The sequence below is a fragment of the Camponotus vicinus genome, unplaced genomic scaffold, assembly GCF_025532165.1.
Source record: "Camponotus vicinus isolate PSW18456_S1 unplaced genomic scaffold, iyCamVici1.0 SCAF_11, whole genome shotgun sequence".
Lineage (NCBI taxonomy): Eukaryota > Metazoa > Arthropoda > Insecta > Hymenoptera > Formicidae > Camponotus > Camponotus vicinus.
In genome coordinates this window covers 13,003,235-13,021,895 of record NW_028141947.1, presented here as the reverse complement: position 1 = coordinate 13,021,895, position 18,661 = coordinate 13,003,235, and the positions used below count along the sequence as shown (strand labels likewise).

The 18,661-nt window shown below is 33.9% G+C and overlaps 1 protein-coding gene across 8 annotated transcripts in view; it reads left to right on the top strand.

Moving 5' to 3' along the window:
• Window positions 1-18,661, top strand: part of LOC145961499 (dystrophin, isoforms A/C/F/G/H) — a 425,853-nt gene that overhangs the window by 155,349 nt on the left and 251,843 nt on the right. For all 8 annotated transcript variants that reach the window (XM_083081735.1, XM_083081731.1, XM_083081730.1 and 5 more), the window contains 3 exons: window positions 686-897; window positions 2,641-2,795; window positions 3,425-3,614. In XM_083081735.1, coding sequence (XP_082937861.1) covers window positions 686-897; window positions 2,641-2,795; window positions 3,425-3,614 — 557 coding nt within the window. The remainder of the gene's footprint in view (window positions 1-685; window positions 898-2,640; window positions 2,796-3,424; window positions 3,615-18,661) is intronic.

Below are 18,661 nucleotides of genomic sequence, written 5' to 3'. Positions count from 1 at the left end.
CTGCTGCTATTTTTGTGATATTTCATATTTGCCATTTTATATGAATTTTATGCAAAATATTGCTTTTGTGTATGTGTGTATGTATGTATGTATGTGTGTATGTTTGTGTGTGTAAGGAAGAAAATACACAATACAATATATACATATATACAAATATAATAGCATTAACATTTTATGATATTAAAAAACTTCATTATTTGATCTATTTCGATGCTTTTCAAACGCACAAATTTAACTAGCATATCAAATTCTCCTTGTCAAAACCTCAGAAAACTTAAATATATAATGTATATTTATTATTATATGTATAATTTTAATTTATTTATATATTAATTATGTATTTTTTATAATATTATATGAAACAGGAGAGTGCCACTTTCTCTCAATTTTAAAATAAAGGATTTGATGCTACGGTATTTTTCAAAATTTAGTATTTTGTGAATCTAGAAAAAATAAAAAATCTTCGTAAAATGTATGACAATAATGCAAATGTGTGACAGTATCGCAAATGTGTTACAGTTTGCAAATTAAGAGCTAAAGTAAAAATCGCTCGCGCAATTTCGGTATGGCAACTCACGATGATTGACATTTCATTCTCGCGGGGCTTACAAAGCAGAACACTCATATATGTATATTCAATAACGTATATTCTCATCTCGTTATTCGTTTGGTTCTAATGTTACAGTTACCAAGCTGAGGGAACATTGGGACGAGACCAATTCAAAAGTCATGCAAAGGAAGACGCAGTTGGACATGATGTTGGGAGACAGTCAGCGATATGAGGCGAAGAGGAACGAGGTGGAGGTCTGGCTAGCGCGAATGGAAACTAGACTCGAGAGAATGCGAGCTGTAGGACATACCGCCGACGTACTCGAAGCGCAGCTCAGGGAACAAAAGGTACGTCGAACTCTCTTCTTTCGTCTTTACGCGAGTAACCGCATTAGCCCTTCGAGCTGGTGAGTTTTTAGTACCGCGCGTGAGAAGTGTCTTTAGTGGATAGTGAGATGAGAAAAACGACGTAGGTGTGTTGTACGTGATAATTGCTTTACCTATTTAAGGTATTGAACGTGTTAAACAATTTTGAAATTTTATTCTTTTTATGAATATAAATTTATATAATCACGAAGTAGTATGGATTATTTGATTGAAGTACATTAAAAGAGCAGATCATTGTGGAATATATCATTACTTCAAAATGTTGTAAAGAAAATCTATATATTATAAAAAATTAATCGTAAACGGTATTCTTGATTGTGTCATAGTTTAAATGAATTTCTATTCTTTAATGAAAGTTTCAAAAGCATATTTTTCACGTTATATATTTATTTACTATTGCTTCAATGGCGCAGCTTATTTTACGTTATTTTTACGCTGGAATGTTTCAGTAATACATTTTTCTTGCGTATCGGAAATGTATTAGTATTGAGCGACATGTGTCTGTTAACCAATATCATTTCGTTGTACGACTTCAGAAAAGAATGTCAATTACAATCCTCTTTAGATATATAAGTGAATGTTGCGAAAATAAATGAATAGCTTGCAAAAAATTTTCTATGTATATTATATACATTCTATGTATATTATATAATATCTTTTCTATGTATATTATATAAGAAAATTAATGTCAAATAATTTTATGACATTTTATTACGTGCAATTACATAAGCATTCACCAATCGCAATATAGGAGCTTTTCAAAAATGCAAAATCTTTTCTCGTATTATTATGTAGTATGCCTATCTACATAAGCACTGAATATATCCAAAGTTTGCGGGTGCAAATATTTTCCGAGGCCGCGAACTTTTCCCATTTGTAGGCAGAATTAAAGAGAGCGAGCGCTTCGGAATCTATCTGCCTGGTAATAAGCCCTTTCTGGTAATTCTCTCTCACTTTGCATACGAGAGCATAAACGTGCCCTGAAAAAAAAATGAATCGCTGAGGCGGTGGAACCGAGTTTTTCCAACGTCTCAATCAACGAGATCCCAGCCGGCAAAGCACATCGAGCGCGAAGAGCCCTGTTTAGATTCAAAAGTGCCAAATGAGATATTCATGGAATAATTTATTTTCGTGGCCGTGTACCACCGCGTCTCCTTTGAGTGTAATGCATTCGTTTGTGTTCTCCTTCCGAACTTGACATGTCTTTAGAATGAGTTTTGAGATGAAAGCATAGTTCAACGTAATACTTTATGGTTTATTACTTTATATATATCCCTTATATATATCCTTCCTTTATATTCCTTTATATATATATCCCTTATTCAGAGGGATAATATATTTACGGTTAATATATTGTCTTTACGAGTATTTCTTTCGATTATTTTTACGCGCTTATCGTTATTCGTCTACTTCGAAAATGCATATTATTTATATGGGGGTTCTTATCTCTCGATGCGCTTTGCAACTTTGATTGGGACCAATCAGTGCCCATCGGGGTATCCGAAGAAAAGTTACGCCGTACGATATATCGGCGTAAAACTTTAGTCGAAGATTTAACTTTGCCGACTTATCAAGGCTCAAGTGCAAAAGAGGCAAGGCTTCTTCTAACTCGATACGAAGCCGGAGTTAGATAAGTTTCCTTTTTTCGCCCGCTGGCCCACCCTCATCGATTTTACGATTTTGTTTCCTTTCTTTTTCTCGCAGTCGTTCCACGCCGAGCTGCACCAGTATAAGCATCACATTGAACTATTTAATCAGCTCACTCAGAAGCTGATAGCTGTTTATCAACAGGACGATACTACACGTGTGAAGAAAATGACGGAGACGATCAATCAGAGATACAACAATCTTAACACGAGGTAAGTGTCAATAATTTCTTCTCTTGCGAAAGTTTTCAGCAATTTTTTTAAGCATTTTTCTCGAACGTGATTTTATTGACATTATATATATGAATTTAGTTCCATTAATAGAAACTTGTTTGCACTGAATGTTGATTAGATACTTAACATTATAATCAATTAATTTAATTTAATAAATTCGAACTATTGAAAATTTGATGCACATAAATATAATCAATATATATATTTGTTTATTTAATATAGCCTAAAAATTTATATATATAAAGGCTAATTTTTTTGAGCGGAAATTATCAGGACGAAAACGAAAAAATAAATAAATAAATTTTTATTCTTTGATTTATTTGTTATAATTCTTGAAAGTTTTAATTTTGTATTTTTATAATTAACAAAACGTATATATTATATTAATGTTAAAGATAAAATTGTACATGAAAGACAATGAAAATCAATATATTTTAAAGCAGATTAACTTCGAGTATTTGTAGTTGAAAGAAAATAATGTAATTACTAAGACAGCTTTGCATATCGCGTATACTTGCATTCGCGTCTACACCGTCTCGAGAAACTTTGCCTTGAATCAAACTGCAGATCACGGATGTAATACTGTACCGAGACCGATCCGTTTCCAGCATCATCAATCGAGGAAAACTACTACACTCCGCAATGAACTCGCTTCACAACTTCGACCGGTCTCTAGACAAGTTCTTGGCCTGGTTGAGCGAAGCAGAATCCTCGATGGAAGGATTGGAAGCGGAAGCCGATCGACTAGGTGGACGACGAGACCAGGGCGCGCTCAGACGACCGCAACATCAGCTTAAGGTAAGATTGTCACGTTCACGCAAATTTCGCGACAAGTTCTGACATGATTCCCTACTAAAGTGAGTGTTCCGACTCGATGCAATGAAACCGCAAATCGCTTTAAATATTATCGATAGACCGCTAACATTTTTCCATTCTTCGAGTTGAAATGTCTTTAGAAATACAATGTACTACGTTTCTTTTTAATCTGTATTAGTGAGATGTCACTTATATTCACGTGGTTGTTGAATCACTGTTAATTATCTTTTGCCACTATTTATGCTGAATATTTTTATATGCATGCGAGGCATTTATGATAATACTTTTAAATGCAAAAGTTGTCGATTTAATAGCACGGAAATGATCTCGATTATGTTCTCTCTGTTTCTCTCTTTCGAGGCAAAGTTTCCTTAATGCTTCCATTTACTTGTTGCGTTTAACCGTATAATCGCGTCTAGAAAGTCGCGTGTGTTCTCACATGTTGCGCATTCTAAAAGGGGCTTCGCGGAGCATTGTCAAGCGAATCGACCTTAATCTCCGAATAGACCCTAAATCGACTTTAAAAACAAGATGACATTTAAACACTCTTTTATCTGACAGTTCATTATAATTTATTTACATGTCGTGGATTGAGAATATCTTTTCGTTATTAAACAATTTAATTTACTTTTTCGATACTTATAAATTTTTTAAGAATTTTTACGCAATCGAGCAAGTTATATCACGACGCATATTTTTTTTTTTTTTACCAAGTACTCATGGCAGAGAGTAAAAATTATCTCTATCGATGTGCACAGCGCGTATGGGACCAGTTAGGAGTTTAATACGATTCGAGCCAGGCGCGTGATAAAAAAGTGTCCATTACGTCCCATTTCAGACCTCTCTGCGTCGCCTGTCGTTCGATATAGTTAGTTTTACAGCTTTTCGACTGATTGCCATAAAAGCGTGTCGAAGGTGCCGGCCAGTCAACATATCGACGTATCCATTAAAAAAAGAAGGAGCTCGATATCGAGTATCGATATAACGCGGACCATCAGTCTCGGTGCGCGAAACGTGTTTTCCTGCTTTATACGCAATTCCCAGATTTCGCATGCGAAGATTTAAGCTTTCGTGCGCGCACACTCGCGTTATTATTTCGGTTGTTTTTTCGTCGGTGCTGACGCACCCGATAAAATTTCTCGCCGCAACTGGCAGTCACTGCGCTCGCGTGCCGTGATTTAGTTAGCTTTTAATTTTGCATTTGAATCGGTTGCTTTTCATGCGACTCCCGGCGCTTTTTGCCGGCGCGTTAGCGATTTTTTCTCGCGGCGGTTGGCCGTTTCATTAATTTGCAAGCGATCATTCTGTACGTTGCAACGGATATAGAATGTGGGAGATGGTGCTCTCTCGTATAAAATAGAGAATAAATTTCTCGCGATCATGTGATTGCAGTGTTTATTTATTTATTTGTAAAGAATTTTGAATTTTAGTAATTTTTTTGCGACGTTTTTTTACGACAGAAAAGTAAGATTATAAACGTGAGACTATCGTCCATCAATCATCTATAATCCTGTGAGACATAAATAAACAACCACCAGAAAGAATAGTAAATAAAGTGTCAAACATATTTCTAATAAGATATCAATCACCGCACGTTATATTTACGTGTTACTCGCGAGAATTGTTATAAAATTGCAATTGATAATATTATTCGTAGATGCAAACTGACATTACACGGCCAATTTGCGAATATCTCGCTATTAAAGATAAATTGATTTACCTTTATCCAATTTTAATATAACAAGTACATTGGGCAAACATAGCCCCAACACTATTAATTATGTTGTATTTCTTGTTTTCGTAATTATATATTGACAAAACCACTGTTCAATAATCTTACATAACATCTATTATAATCTATTTGCTCGTCCAGACAGCATTTATTATTTGACAGAAACATACGCGATACTGTCGCGCTGGAGATTTTGATCGATTGTGTATAATATTTAGAAGCAAATGATATGCCGATTATCACAAAGCTTAGCTTCTTGCATTTTAGAAAAAGACGTCAGATGAAATTATTTGAAATAGATAAAATTTATTATGAAAATTTCGTTCTTTTTTTACTGATATTTCTATTCCACAAATTATCTATCTAGTTAATTCTAAATTTTTTATTTAATTATATGTGAATTTTTATTTTGGCTATATTCTTTGATGGAAAATTAATTCAATGATTTGTCGAGAAAATTATTATTATGGCCATATCATTATGGTACGACGTATATTGTATAATGTATGAGATGTATATTTTATTATTCAAAATATCGGTGAGAGATATGTGCACTTTATCAAGGAATATTGCATATTCACAAGGCATGTATTATTATTAAGCAAATTATAATTTTTCGTTACATAAAATCGCGCAAAGCTTAGTTCAGATGTTTTTTACATCAAATATTTACATGGAAAAGTGTATTATTTAATTCGAAGTGTATTGATCATCGAGTTTGTGATATTCTAACACGTATTCTGCAAGTATTTGAATAATCCATTAATCGTTTAATCATTAAGAAGGGTATCTTCGACTTATCATGACAATGATTGATGATTTTTATTACTAATAATAAAGTTATCAATGATGGATTTTTTTCATTATTGTTAATCACTTAGCTTAATATTTATTACGGTGTTTAATATATAGAGTTTTGAAAAAAAATTATGATATTATAAGAGATTATAAAAATCTCTGTCTCTTTGTCTCTCTCTTTTATATGAAAATGATGGTTATTATTCTGCTCAATATAAATGCGCATACATCACGTATGTCCAATAAATGGCGCAAGCATAATTTATAATTGTAATTATCAGCAATCTGGAAACAGTGGTTATATTTGATAAGCCATATAATAACTGACTCGAAATCAGTTCTACGACCTCATATTAATCTCATAAGTATTATTAGTTATAATTGTGCAATATCTACTATTCGATGGTTCATCTCGTAAACAGCCAAAAGTGATTAATCATATGGGAGGTTTGTGTTTAATATAATTACATTCAGAGAAAGATTTTCGTTATATGTCATTTGATTATATATTTTTTTTCATATTGTTTTTTATATATACTGTCATATATAATAAATGATTAATGCCAAAGTTTCATACTTTTTCTTTGGATGAACAATCGTTAATTGTAATGAAAATTATTTTAGATTTTACATTTTCGTTTATTGTACACTTGATGTCACGCTAATGTTATCGTGTAGGCTATTGCGAAAAACCTGTGTTGTCACCTCTCTTGTGTTACGATGAGAGTTATATGTCACGCGCAACTTTTTTCTCCCATCGCATCGCATTTTCATGCGGGAACTATGTCGATCGTACCATCTGACACTCGAGACTAATTAACTTCGGTGAGCGCGTGTCCATTTTATCCCTCGCTAAGTCCTTTGTACCTCGTTGACACAATTTCGGAGTTTTTCGTATCTACGTTGCGGCGATTTATTTCGAGACCGCGAGATTACTTCATTGTTCACGAAATACGGCATTTAAAAATAGATGTTAAATCGAGTCGAGTAAAACACAATCGATCTGCTACGGCCACGCAGAGCTCTTATTTAAGTCACTTATTTACATACGACGATAGGTATGGAAATCGAGTAGCGAACAAATGGAACGTCTTTTCCTCGATTGTGAAGCTCTTTTCATTGCTTTATAGGTTCATTGCTCTCGCGGCGAGCAAATCGGAGATGAGCTTCAAATGTCGTTTGCAGTTTGTACGAAAGCTAACGAGCTATCTAGAAGCGATTACACGTTTAAATAAATTCGCGATAGAGATTACCCGAGTCTGCTTTGTGAATTAAAATTTGCGATTGCAATTTATTAATGCTCTTATACAGTTTTAATATTTTTATTGGATATAACAATGGCAGAGAGAGAATACAATTCTGAGCTATATCGTCCTAGATGTATTTTTAGTCAAGCTTGTTGCTTGCGTTTCTGATTTGGCATATGATGAATCGTGCATTATTATCATTCATGTATTGGATACAATATAATTCTTCAAGGAGTACTGCATGTTGGTCAATGGATCGCGCATATTTGCGGTTGAATTATTGAACTATTAATATTTCCTGAATATGATAGTCTATAGTTACAACTAGTTTCGCATAACTACGTGGTTGTGTACTACAGTTTACAAATTCCAGGACGATTCAACTAATGAATTATCGACCCACCTATCTCGCAGTCGGATATAATTCATACATGTCTATTTGTATGTATCTACCTAACTCCCATCTTTCGAGAGCGCATCTGGCGGAATTTCTAATATATTGCTGCCGAAAACAGCATGCTTATTTGAATTTGTTGGCTTCAGCTTGCGACTTATGTCGTTCATCGAAATCTATTACATCGTTGAACGAAATTATCTCTGTACTCGACAGCTGGGTCTTGAAATATCACTTAACTCACTTATACTTTTTAGGACAGTCCTTTAAAAGTTTCTCCTCTCTCGTTCCAAGTATGTGCAATATTTTTAGTTTTTAAACATGTTATAATTTTAATCCACTTTTATATAACAATTATTTTTATACAAAAAAAATTTCACGCGTTTTTTAAAAGAAAGCTTTAGAATTTGTTTCTACAAAGTTATAAGACGAAAGCTTTGCAGTTTATTTTACTATACTATCGTAGACGTACGCAAAGTGATTTTATTAGAAAGAGATAAAATTTATTTGCATAAAATTTACAAATCTCAATGTTGCAAATTTTACATTAGATATTTATAAATTGCAAAACACATTGCTACGCGACGTCTCATGTTTTTAATTTTTTATATTCATTAAGATCTCGAATAGATTCGTTCTATTAAAAAATAATGGGATATTTTACTCAAGTCAAAACTTTAACTTTATTTCGGATTTCTCGTCATATCGGGATTCCGCTGCCTTTAGGAACCGTTTACACGGAAAGTAGAGAGCCATCGATCGGCAAGACGCCGGGGAGTCGCTTACGTGACCCGGACTTATGTTTCGCCTTTGGATGAACAAAGAGAGCGCGGCCCTTTTTCATATTCATGGTAAACACGGCACGCTCTGCTTCGTTAAATCAACCCTGCCGTGGCTAATCCGCTTTAATGCAATTTCACTTGGTTCTTTTTTTATAGTCATACACACTCCATATGCGACTTCATGTGGCATTCCATGCGGTGAACCCTTCGCACTTAGATCATTAGACGTACAGATACGTGATTTATCGATATACCGGCGTGAACTTTCGAGCGCTGAATAAGGGGATGAAATGAGATACTTGATGCAATAAACTAGTGGTACCTATTAACTGCATCAAAACAAAATGCATGTTGAGGCAGTAATAGAATATTTTACAAAAATAATTTTTATTTTGCGTTTTTACAAAGAATTTATTTAATTATATTCTTCTTATTCGGCGTGTATAGCAATAACAGATTAAATCTTTTTCGTAATTTTCCAATTTTTGCGCTATCTATTGATGAATATTTAAACGTATTATAAAAATAGCTTTTTTTTGTCTTTCGCATTTTTTCCCGCTCCACTACTATTAAAATTGTTTACTAGAATTACAGCAAATTAGGAAGGAATGCATACTCTGGATTTTCTCTCCTCTCACTCTTTCTCTCTCTTTCTCAGTATAATTATACATATTTTATTGCTCTAGACCCGATTGTCAGATTTGACTTTGATGGGAAACTTTATCCAGATGTAATTGCGCGCGAATTGAAATTACCTTTCGTATTAGACGCGTAATTGTCAAAGTTCGTTGGAAGAGCGTTAAAGCTTTCACGGATGAAGTCGCGATTGGCGAATGTTTTGTCGGGGCCTCGAAGGTCACGGAAACGCGGAAGAGTGGCAAGCCAGCCACTTTCCCTTTCTCGCTTCATCGGCGCCGAACGCGGCCGAACGATCGATAAAACGCCTCCACCGTGCGTCGGGGGTGGCTGAGCGCCCCGCGACGATAATATTCCCCTCCTAATAGCCATTATTCCGTTATGTTATGACGCTTTTCGAGACCCGACGCAATGAGACCCTTGCTGTTTCGCGCATCTCGTTGCATTTCGTCGCGCGACAGGAGAGACGGCGCTGTGTGAAAATTTACAATAAATTTACATGCGCACGTGCTCTCACAAATGTGCTCGCATGCCTTCTTTGGACTCGCCGTGGCTTGGAATTTCATTTGGAAATATCAGGCAACTCGTCCTAAATATTTCCCGCATCTTGTTGCATGCTCATGTGCCAAGTTGACAAGATCGATATGTTTCTCAGTTGAATAACAATGTCTATTGCTTTGCGGAGATAATAATTGAAATTAAGATTTTATGTAAGTGCAAAATTTAAGTTGTACATGCATATCTTTAATATATTTCTTTAAATTTTCTTTTCTCTCAATATCAGTTTACAGAGCTCTCTGCGATGATCATAACCATTATAAATTGTTCGAAGGATATTTTTCCCAATGATCGCATGACGTAACCGATACGTGCCCACGATAAAATCATTAAACAGCTGACGACAGCTTAGGGGGCGCGTTCATTGTGCTGTCCTTTTTTTTTAATGCTTCCGCGCACAAAGCAATGCCCTTTTTTTCAACGCAGGGATTTTACTTGCGACAGACTAGCCGAGGGTGCTACTCAATGCGGAAATGTGATCTAAATCATCCGTTGTTACGAAAGTTACGCGACTGTCGTGTGCTCGCAAATGTAGTGAAAATAAAAAAACGGAAGTCGTAAAGATTATGAAACTCCGACAAAGAGAGAGAGAGAGAGAGAGAGAACGAAGTCTCGTAAAAACCGGATATAAAACGAACGTGCTTGCTAGGGTGGTGCTTCTCGTTAGATCTCTTCTGAAGAGCAAAATTTTACAAACGGTAATTTTCTTGTTTTTCAATATTTTCTTCTGTCCTCCGCGAAATTACTCTAAATTATGCACATTTAAATGTTCGTTAACCAATCTTGTCTAATTCTTTTATTAATTTTTGTAAAATTTTTCAGCTTTAGAATATGAATAAGAAAATATATTTCTTCCTAATAAAATATTCGATTCTGAAAATAATTTGCGATATAGTTCTAGCAATAAAAATTATATTATTATGTTAAATGGTACATGTATATATATTAAAACGACTTTATTTAATTTTTGATTAATATCTGTAATTATTAGAAGCTTTGTTCAAGAAAGAGAGAGAAACTAGATTATTATTATTAATATTTAAGAGAGGGAAACTAGATTATCAATATTTTATTACTTAAGAAGAGAAAAAGAAATTGACAAATTACTTTTTATTACATTTTATTTTGCATTAGTTTATTCAAATGTAACTTTTATATATTCAGTAAATGTTTAGAAAAGAAATAATCTATATTTCTGTTATCTCAGCTGGTCCCAATTTTTATAAATAGAACACACGTATCTACTTATCCACCGCGACCATCCTCGTAACTCGGGGAATAAAATTTGATACAAGGGTTGTTCTCGATCGAAATGGTACGCGCATGCGCTCTAAGTTCGCGCAGAGGGCGACAGTTTCCCAGCCACCCTTACGATTCTGTAGTCGGTAATACAGAGGATTCGCTTTGGTTTAGGGGTTGCTTCTTGGGGTACCGGAACTTCCTTTGTACCTTACCGACAACGGAATTGCGGAAATTTCCCGACTAGATGCTGGTACAACTTCCTAGAGCTTAGCTGTTATCGATATATAATTTTATAAGTTGCATAGGAAGTCTTTTCTATGATTTCTTGGTGATCAACCCTCGGTTACATCTCAAAGTCTTCTGCGATAAACGCAGCGTACAAATTTACCTTTTGTCAATTGAACAGCAAGCTTAAATTTGTTTCAAGTTCAATATATTAAAAGCAAAAAATAAACTCTCTGAGTTTGTTATTGTTAAAAATTAACGTTAAAATGCGAACTAAAAAAAATCTATGTTCATCAAAAATTTTTAAAGAAAAATCGATTTTTTTATCAAACTAACTTATCTATACATGTGAAGTGTTTTTTGCAAGATACTTATATAATTAATTATAGCCATCAGAAATATTTAAAGCAAAAACTTATTTTATCATTTTATCACAAAGTCATATAATAAGATTGCAATTCGTATAATTTATTATCGTGACTGAAAATAATGTTACAAAATTAAGCGGGATAATTATTTATTGATTATTGAATAACTCACTAATTTATAGAATTATATAGAATTTCTCTTGAATATCTCTATATTTGAATGACATAACTTATTGAATGATAACGTTGTTTGCGATTAACATAAAGCTCCGAAGAATTCGAGCTATCTTTCGTCCCTTCGAACGATGCAATGTTGCGAACGAGATAAGAAAATTGCGGTCTCATCGCGTCGGCATTCAGGTCAACGGAATCGATTTAGACGGCATCGCGCTTAAAAGTCGCGATATCGCGTTAATGCATCTTGCCGCTCCATATAACGCGGGTTTGCCGCAGCAGCTTTAATTGTACAGCTCTTTCGACAAGCAGCAAAGATACTGACCTACATCTTTCACAGCATGCTCGAAGAAAAAGGTATCGGGAAGTATCGAAATTTTTTTCAACACGATTAATACGATTAATTAAGGATTTTGTACAATAATAAATGCAAGTAATAATAACATATATGATTCGTATATGAAATGTGAACAAAAATTAATTAATTAAAGAATACATCTGCAACGAATTTTAGAATAAAAAATTGACATGAAACTTATGCCAAATACATAAAATTTAAATTTTATCTCATATTCTTATTACGATATCATTAAAATATAATTTTCTTCGAGCAACGCCTTCTACAAACGCGCGCTTTGTCTATCATCTTCGTCGAAGCCGAACGAATGAGTATTTCGCGACATACATTGCCATTGCCATTCAGTATCTTTGCTCCCACGAGATATCTCGTTGATTGTGTTTCCGTTCTTCTAACAACGTGCAGTTTCATGATTTATTCCGTGGCCGTATCACGGAAATTGTGTTACGACGTTGATTCGAGTTATTTCACCTCGACGCTCGTTAGGCGAATATACGCCGAGAGATCGCAGCCAATATTCTAGCGCACTAAGTTGTCAGTTACGTTACGTTACGTTTATATCGTGTCCTGGCGGCGTTAATTTTGACTGCAATAATTCTCAAATTTATGGTGTTCAATAATACTCGTTGATGTCGATTGTCGGTTTTCAATTTGCTAAGCAATGATTTTCCCGTTTCGTTATACTGACATCGATACGATAAATAATAGCTGATCGCTGAAATTCGGAAAAAAAAGAAACGTTTTACGTCAAAATGTGGGCAATATTTTCGTCAGAACGATTGGCTTTAAACAATCACATGTAATCACTTTTTTGATTAAATTCCATTTTTGTAATGTATTTTTCAATGATTTTAACTGTATTGTCACGAACTAGAAAGATCTGTTCGAGTGTTCATCAAATTTCTGTCTCAAAGTATTAATTAGGAAGGATATTTTCATAATTTTTTTTAGTTGTCGAATTAAGATATTTTTGTTTCTGCTTTTATCAAATTGAGCAGACACTCTATTTTGATTTATTTAATTTCGTCAATACTTTACATTATATCGAAACGCGAATTATTTTTTACGAGTTAATTTCTGAATACTCTTAATTAACGAACTTATCAGCAGCTGCCTGTATTTATCGCGTTATGAGTTGAAAGTTCCTCCCGCGATTATCTTGTTACGACACGCGTTATGTCACATAGGGATAACGAGCTCAGAGCGTACGTGACACAAAGAAGAAAAGTTACAATTTCGTGTATACGAGAAGGAAACGTAATTATTTATTAATGCCGTGACGTAACGTGGTCTGAAGAAAAATTCTTTTCCCCCCCTTCTTCGTCCTTTGATCTTTCTGCATCGTTTCTACCTGCCTGATCTTTTTCGGCAACTTGACAAATTCGATAATTCATGCCCCTAAGGTGGTTGCACTCTTCCTGGAGGGAGGCTCACGGGAGTCAAAGAGATAACGTCGCGTGCAAATGTCACCGCTGCTTGGCAAATTGTACCGGCAACTTTACAATATCGTCCCGTACTTTCATCGTAACTGCCGCGTATGTCTGCCATACTTCCATATATCGTACGTTCATCCTTGTATTGCACGGTATCAGGCCGTACGTCCGCGGCAGAAGCCCCACTTTGTACGCTCACGTACTTCCGAATAGGGGAGAAAGTCACTGCACTAAACTGCCGGATAACAATTTTAGCAACTACCGGGAAAAATTAACGGACGCGGCCGGACAGAGAGAACATCGTTGTTAAATACGGAGTTGTTAAATAATATTCCGAGAAAATGCGCTTGTATTTTTGCAAGTCAGATTTAGCACCTTTGATTCTTTTTATACGACTTTTTATTTTTCATCATCATTTTAATATTTTCTTTGTAACAATGACAAAAGTTGTCGTGTTATCTTTTTAAAAAATAATTCCAAACTGCTTTATCAGATAAAACATAAAAATGATATACTTTCTTTAGGAGGCCTATAAAAGATATTTCCCGCGTGGCTTGTGAAATACGATAAAAATTCAAGATTGATTGGAAAAGAATACTATGATAACTAAGTATTTTTAAGAATATATGATTTTTATTTATGTGATTTTATATGTGTTTAAATTTTGTCTTTATTTCCTTATTAAAATGTATTTATTTACTTATATTTAAATTAAAATAATATCAAAATATAAGCATATAATTCGAAACTAATGCAAACGATTTTATAAATAAAAATTAAATCAAAATTGGCACATAAGAGCCACAGCACGGTAGTTGGAGCGCAGGAAAGAAACAATTAATTCTTCCTTCTTATTAATTGTTGTTTATTTCAAATTTAAAAAAAACTACAAAAATAACGCTTGTTATTTTTGTAACTTTTTTTAAATTTGAAATAAACAACAATTAATAAGAAGGAAGTGTTGTTTCTTTCCTGCGCTCCAACTACCGTGCTGTGGCTCTTATGTGCCAATTTTGATTTAATTTTTATTTATTTATTTGAGCCAAATTCCTAACTATTAAATGATTTTATATATAAGTTTAATTTAAGTTCTACTATTTGTTGATAGTTTAATAATAGTTATAGACACAGGAAAGACTCTCAAAAAAATTTATGCACAATGTGATATTAGAAGGAAAGAGATCTAGTAAATTTAAATCAAGCGAGATCTAGCGCGATTGTAAAAGATCGTTGAAATCTTCTTTCGGGCGCAAAAGCAGGTCAACCTTATACCTTCAGGGAGTCGATATTTTGAAATTCCACGACGATTTCCATGCGATGGCAGTCGAGAGATAAGAGGAATCTTAGAAAAATCCGAACACCCCGCTTGAATACAGACGCTTCCCGAGAGTCCGTAGCAGCCGCACGATTATTTTTATCAAGGATACGTTTTATTTTTCTTTTTCCTCCTTGTCATCGAGATGGCAATATTGACGAGTCAGTCTTTGAAGGTAAACCGTTTAACTTTGCAAAACTCGATCGCGACGTCGTAAATTCCGGTGACTCGCTTTACGCGACACGCAAGTTATTGCCGCTATTATCGCTTTCGCACGAGCAAAAGATCGAGCAAACTCTCTGTACCGGATATACGAGAGGCACAGAGCGGCGCTTTAACGATATGCGTGAAATATGCAATATCTTGCGAAATTCATGATACATTTTCCGTGCAATTCCTGCGGGATCTCGGTTCGCGCCAGCTGTCGACACTTCCCTATTTACCATCGCCGTTAAGCTGCACCTGCGGTTACGTGGAATTAACGATCGGGATATTTCGCTTTTACAAGCCAGCGAGACAATTCGCAATCCTAGAATTATCGATTAAACGGTATAAGATTGATACAGAGTGTTATCTCGCTTTCACAATATAACATTTTGCTCCGACATTTGGCTTTAATTTTGGTTTTTTATTTTAGCTTTATATTTTATTAGCATAAATGTCATGCTAAATATTAAATAACCATTCAACTTTTTGATAAATATAAATTTTCCTTATAAAATTAGAAGAAGGAAAAAATGAATTTGAAACATCGTTTTTTATCTTCACGATATCAAAACCTCGATATCGAAACAATTGGCATTTTCCGAATTTAATCGAAAGTATTCTGACGATGATCATTCCGCTTATTCGACGGTTCACTGAATGAAATAATCAAAAAATAGGGAGGAGAATGCGTTCCAGTTATTCGCCGAAGGGCCGACAACAGACTTGCCTTGGGCATCCGACTAAACGCGCCGTTCTATTTAAATTCCACCGTGGAGAATGTTTCGTATTAAGAGGTTTGCCTCAGAGGAAGTGCGCTCTGATGGGGATGTTGCTATCATCGCCGGATAGTGCGGTAGCTACAGCGATGGCAAAAAATTGAGTACATCGTCAGCGATGCTGGTCCCTTCCGGCATTTCGTTGAAATAAGGAATCGCCATGTATATAAAAGGAAACTGTCGGATAGCGAACTTACGCATGTATTACGATAACTGTTCCCTCTGCGAAAATGCGTTCTTGAGAAATCTTACGGGAAACTCCAAGAGAGGAGCATTCACGACCTGAATTTGTGACAACCGAGCCCGCAAGCGGAATGATTTTTCGATAAAAGTTTTATATCGTCGTGTTCTCTCTTTCTCCGAATTGTGTCTCAAAGTCATTAAGTCGTATGAATTGCTTGAACTTGTAAATTAAGCGTGAGTATGTGAAGATTATGGTTTATTATTTCTGTTTCGAAATTCATTTCTTAAAGGTACATTTGTTTGATAAAATTATAATGTGTACAAATTTCTACAAATTTCCTGTTTATATTTACAATTATTGTTGTGAATTATATTTTATAAATCTATGATATTGATATATTAATATATATTTTTTTTTTGGAAAATGAAACTGCGACATCATATATTTCTCTATATCTACATCACATAAGGATTTAAGATTATAATTCTTTACTATTACGAAATATTTATTTTTAACGAAGATCAGATGCTATTGAAAAAATAAAAGTTTTTGAATATTCGATTTTTATTACAGTCTCCTCAAATTAAATCGAGTAATTTTTTATTGAACTAATGAAATGAAAAAAACGTGATATATCTTATTATTAATCGTCTGTTATAATTATTTGTTTTTTTTATTTAACTTTAAGTCTGCATTTAATTGAATGAAAATATTTATTAAAATAACAAATACACTTATCAATCGATTAGAATTTTTTTTAACAGAAGAATGTCTTTTTTGTGTGAACTAATTGAAATATGAGGGATTTCCAATCTATGATATCGAGGTATTTTTCTGGCTTTAATTGAACGCATTCTCGCGCTACATTTGTGTCCAACAAAATCATAATATCCGAGGGCCATTTCAGTTATTTGAGTTAGTACAACATTTGAATATTTCGTTCGAGCATGGCATCTCATGTATTTCGCGCTTCTATCGATTATCTTGAAATATCCCGCATTCTTTCAGTTTGTAAAAAAATTGCAACGTAGGCATCGGAAACAAGAAAAAAAAAATTCACGATAATATTTGTGATAATATGCAATTCTTTAAAAAAAGCTAATCAATAACTTAAAATTTCTCAAATTTCTAATTGATTATCTTCTATTACTTTAAAATTATAATTATAAATTTTCTGATTATATAATACGAAGTAGTATAATTATTTAATTTTTAATTGAGAGGTATCTTTACTTAAAAGAGAAATTATGTAAACTCACTTAGGATAAAATCTTATTATATAATAAAGTATTTAAAGTTTGATAAATAATTTCAAATAAAGACGATAGAATTATGAGATGGAGTTTTTAATTTTTGTCGATGTAGAGACAAACTTTTCAATTTATGTTCTTTTTTATTTTCTTTTTCTCTTTCTTTTTATTGTTCATTAAAATCTCTCATTCATCACTATCCCGACAGGATCTTGGCTTCGAATTCTGTCGGAGCAGTTTAAGAATTTCGTCAATAAACGTGGCAACTGGAGGTAATAATGTGCGCAATTTATCCTGCAATGTTGCTAATAATCCTTCCGATGACATTTTTTACAAAATTCGATGAGCGATAAGTATTCTCACGGGAAATTTCATTGTTATCATCGATCATAAGCGTGATGCTCTATGTTAAATTACGCGAAACAGCAAAGTATATCTTAAACTTTTAGAAAATAAACAGAGACGCTTATTGCGTCATTAAAGACTGCAACGGATAAAAGAAATGCGCATTCTGGCGTTGCCACCGGAAGAAGAATAAACTTAATTGTTTCGATATCAAAGCTGCCATTTCTGGAGCTTCAGTTCTTCGTCATTGAGTCGCACTCTCTACCGAGTAGGTTTTTCCACTTTTTATTTCTTCTCTATCTCTTACGTCGTTAACTTCGTCTACTCTTCGTTGTCTCTTCGGATGCTATCTCAGATCGAATGGACGACTCTTTTGGTATCGACAATCGCCGACGATACGAAACTAATGGCACCGTAGGCTTCGTTATTCCCCTCGCTGATTTCTCTCGATCGTCTTCTTTCGAGACATTATTTCGATGTGATACATTTTTTTTCACGGAATAAAATTAATAACATAATATTGAACTTTTAAAAAGATGATTGTTTTATTTTACAATTATGTACCTAGCATGCCGATATATTTCCATTTTTTATAAGAAAGATGTTTTTATATATTTAAGCTTCTAATAAATTTATGACATTCCTTTAATTTTTATATGACATTCTTTAATTCGAAATTACTCGCATAATTATTTATTTTAATATATATATATATATATATATATATATATATATATATATTGTAGTAAAAGTGTAATTTAAAGTTAAATTAAAGACATTTAATTTCGTAAACGATGTCATTAACAGTATTGTGCAACGACGTTAATGCATGAACAATTCATGACATAATTCATGAACAAGATACTTTTAAATTCCAACGAATTTCTTTCGCCAATACTTTGTTCATATCTACAAAGACGTCTGTTTTTACGATATCATGTCCGTAAAATTTCCGCGGAAACATGAATGCTTCTCCCTTAGCCTCGATTCGTAAATGGGAGCTAC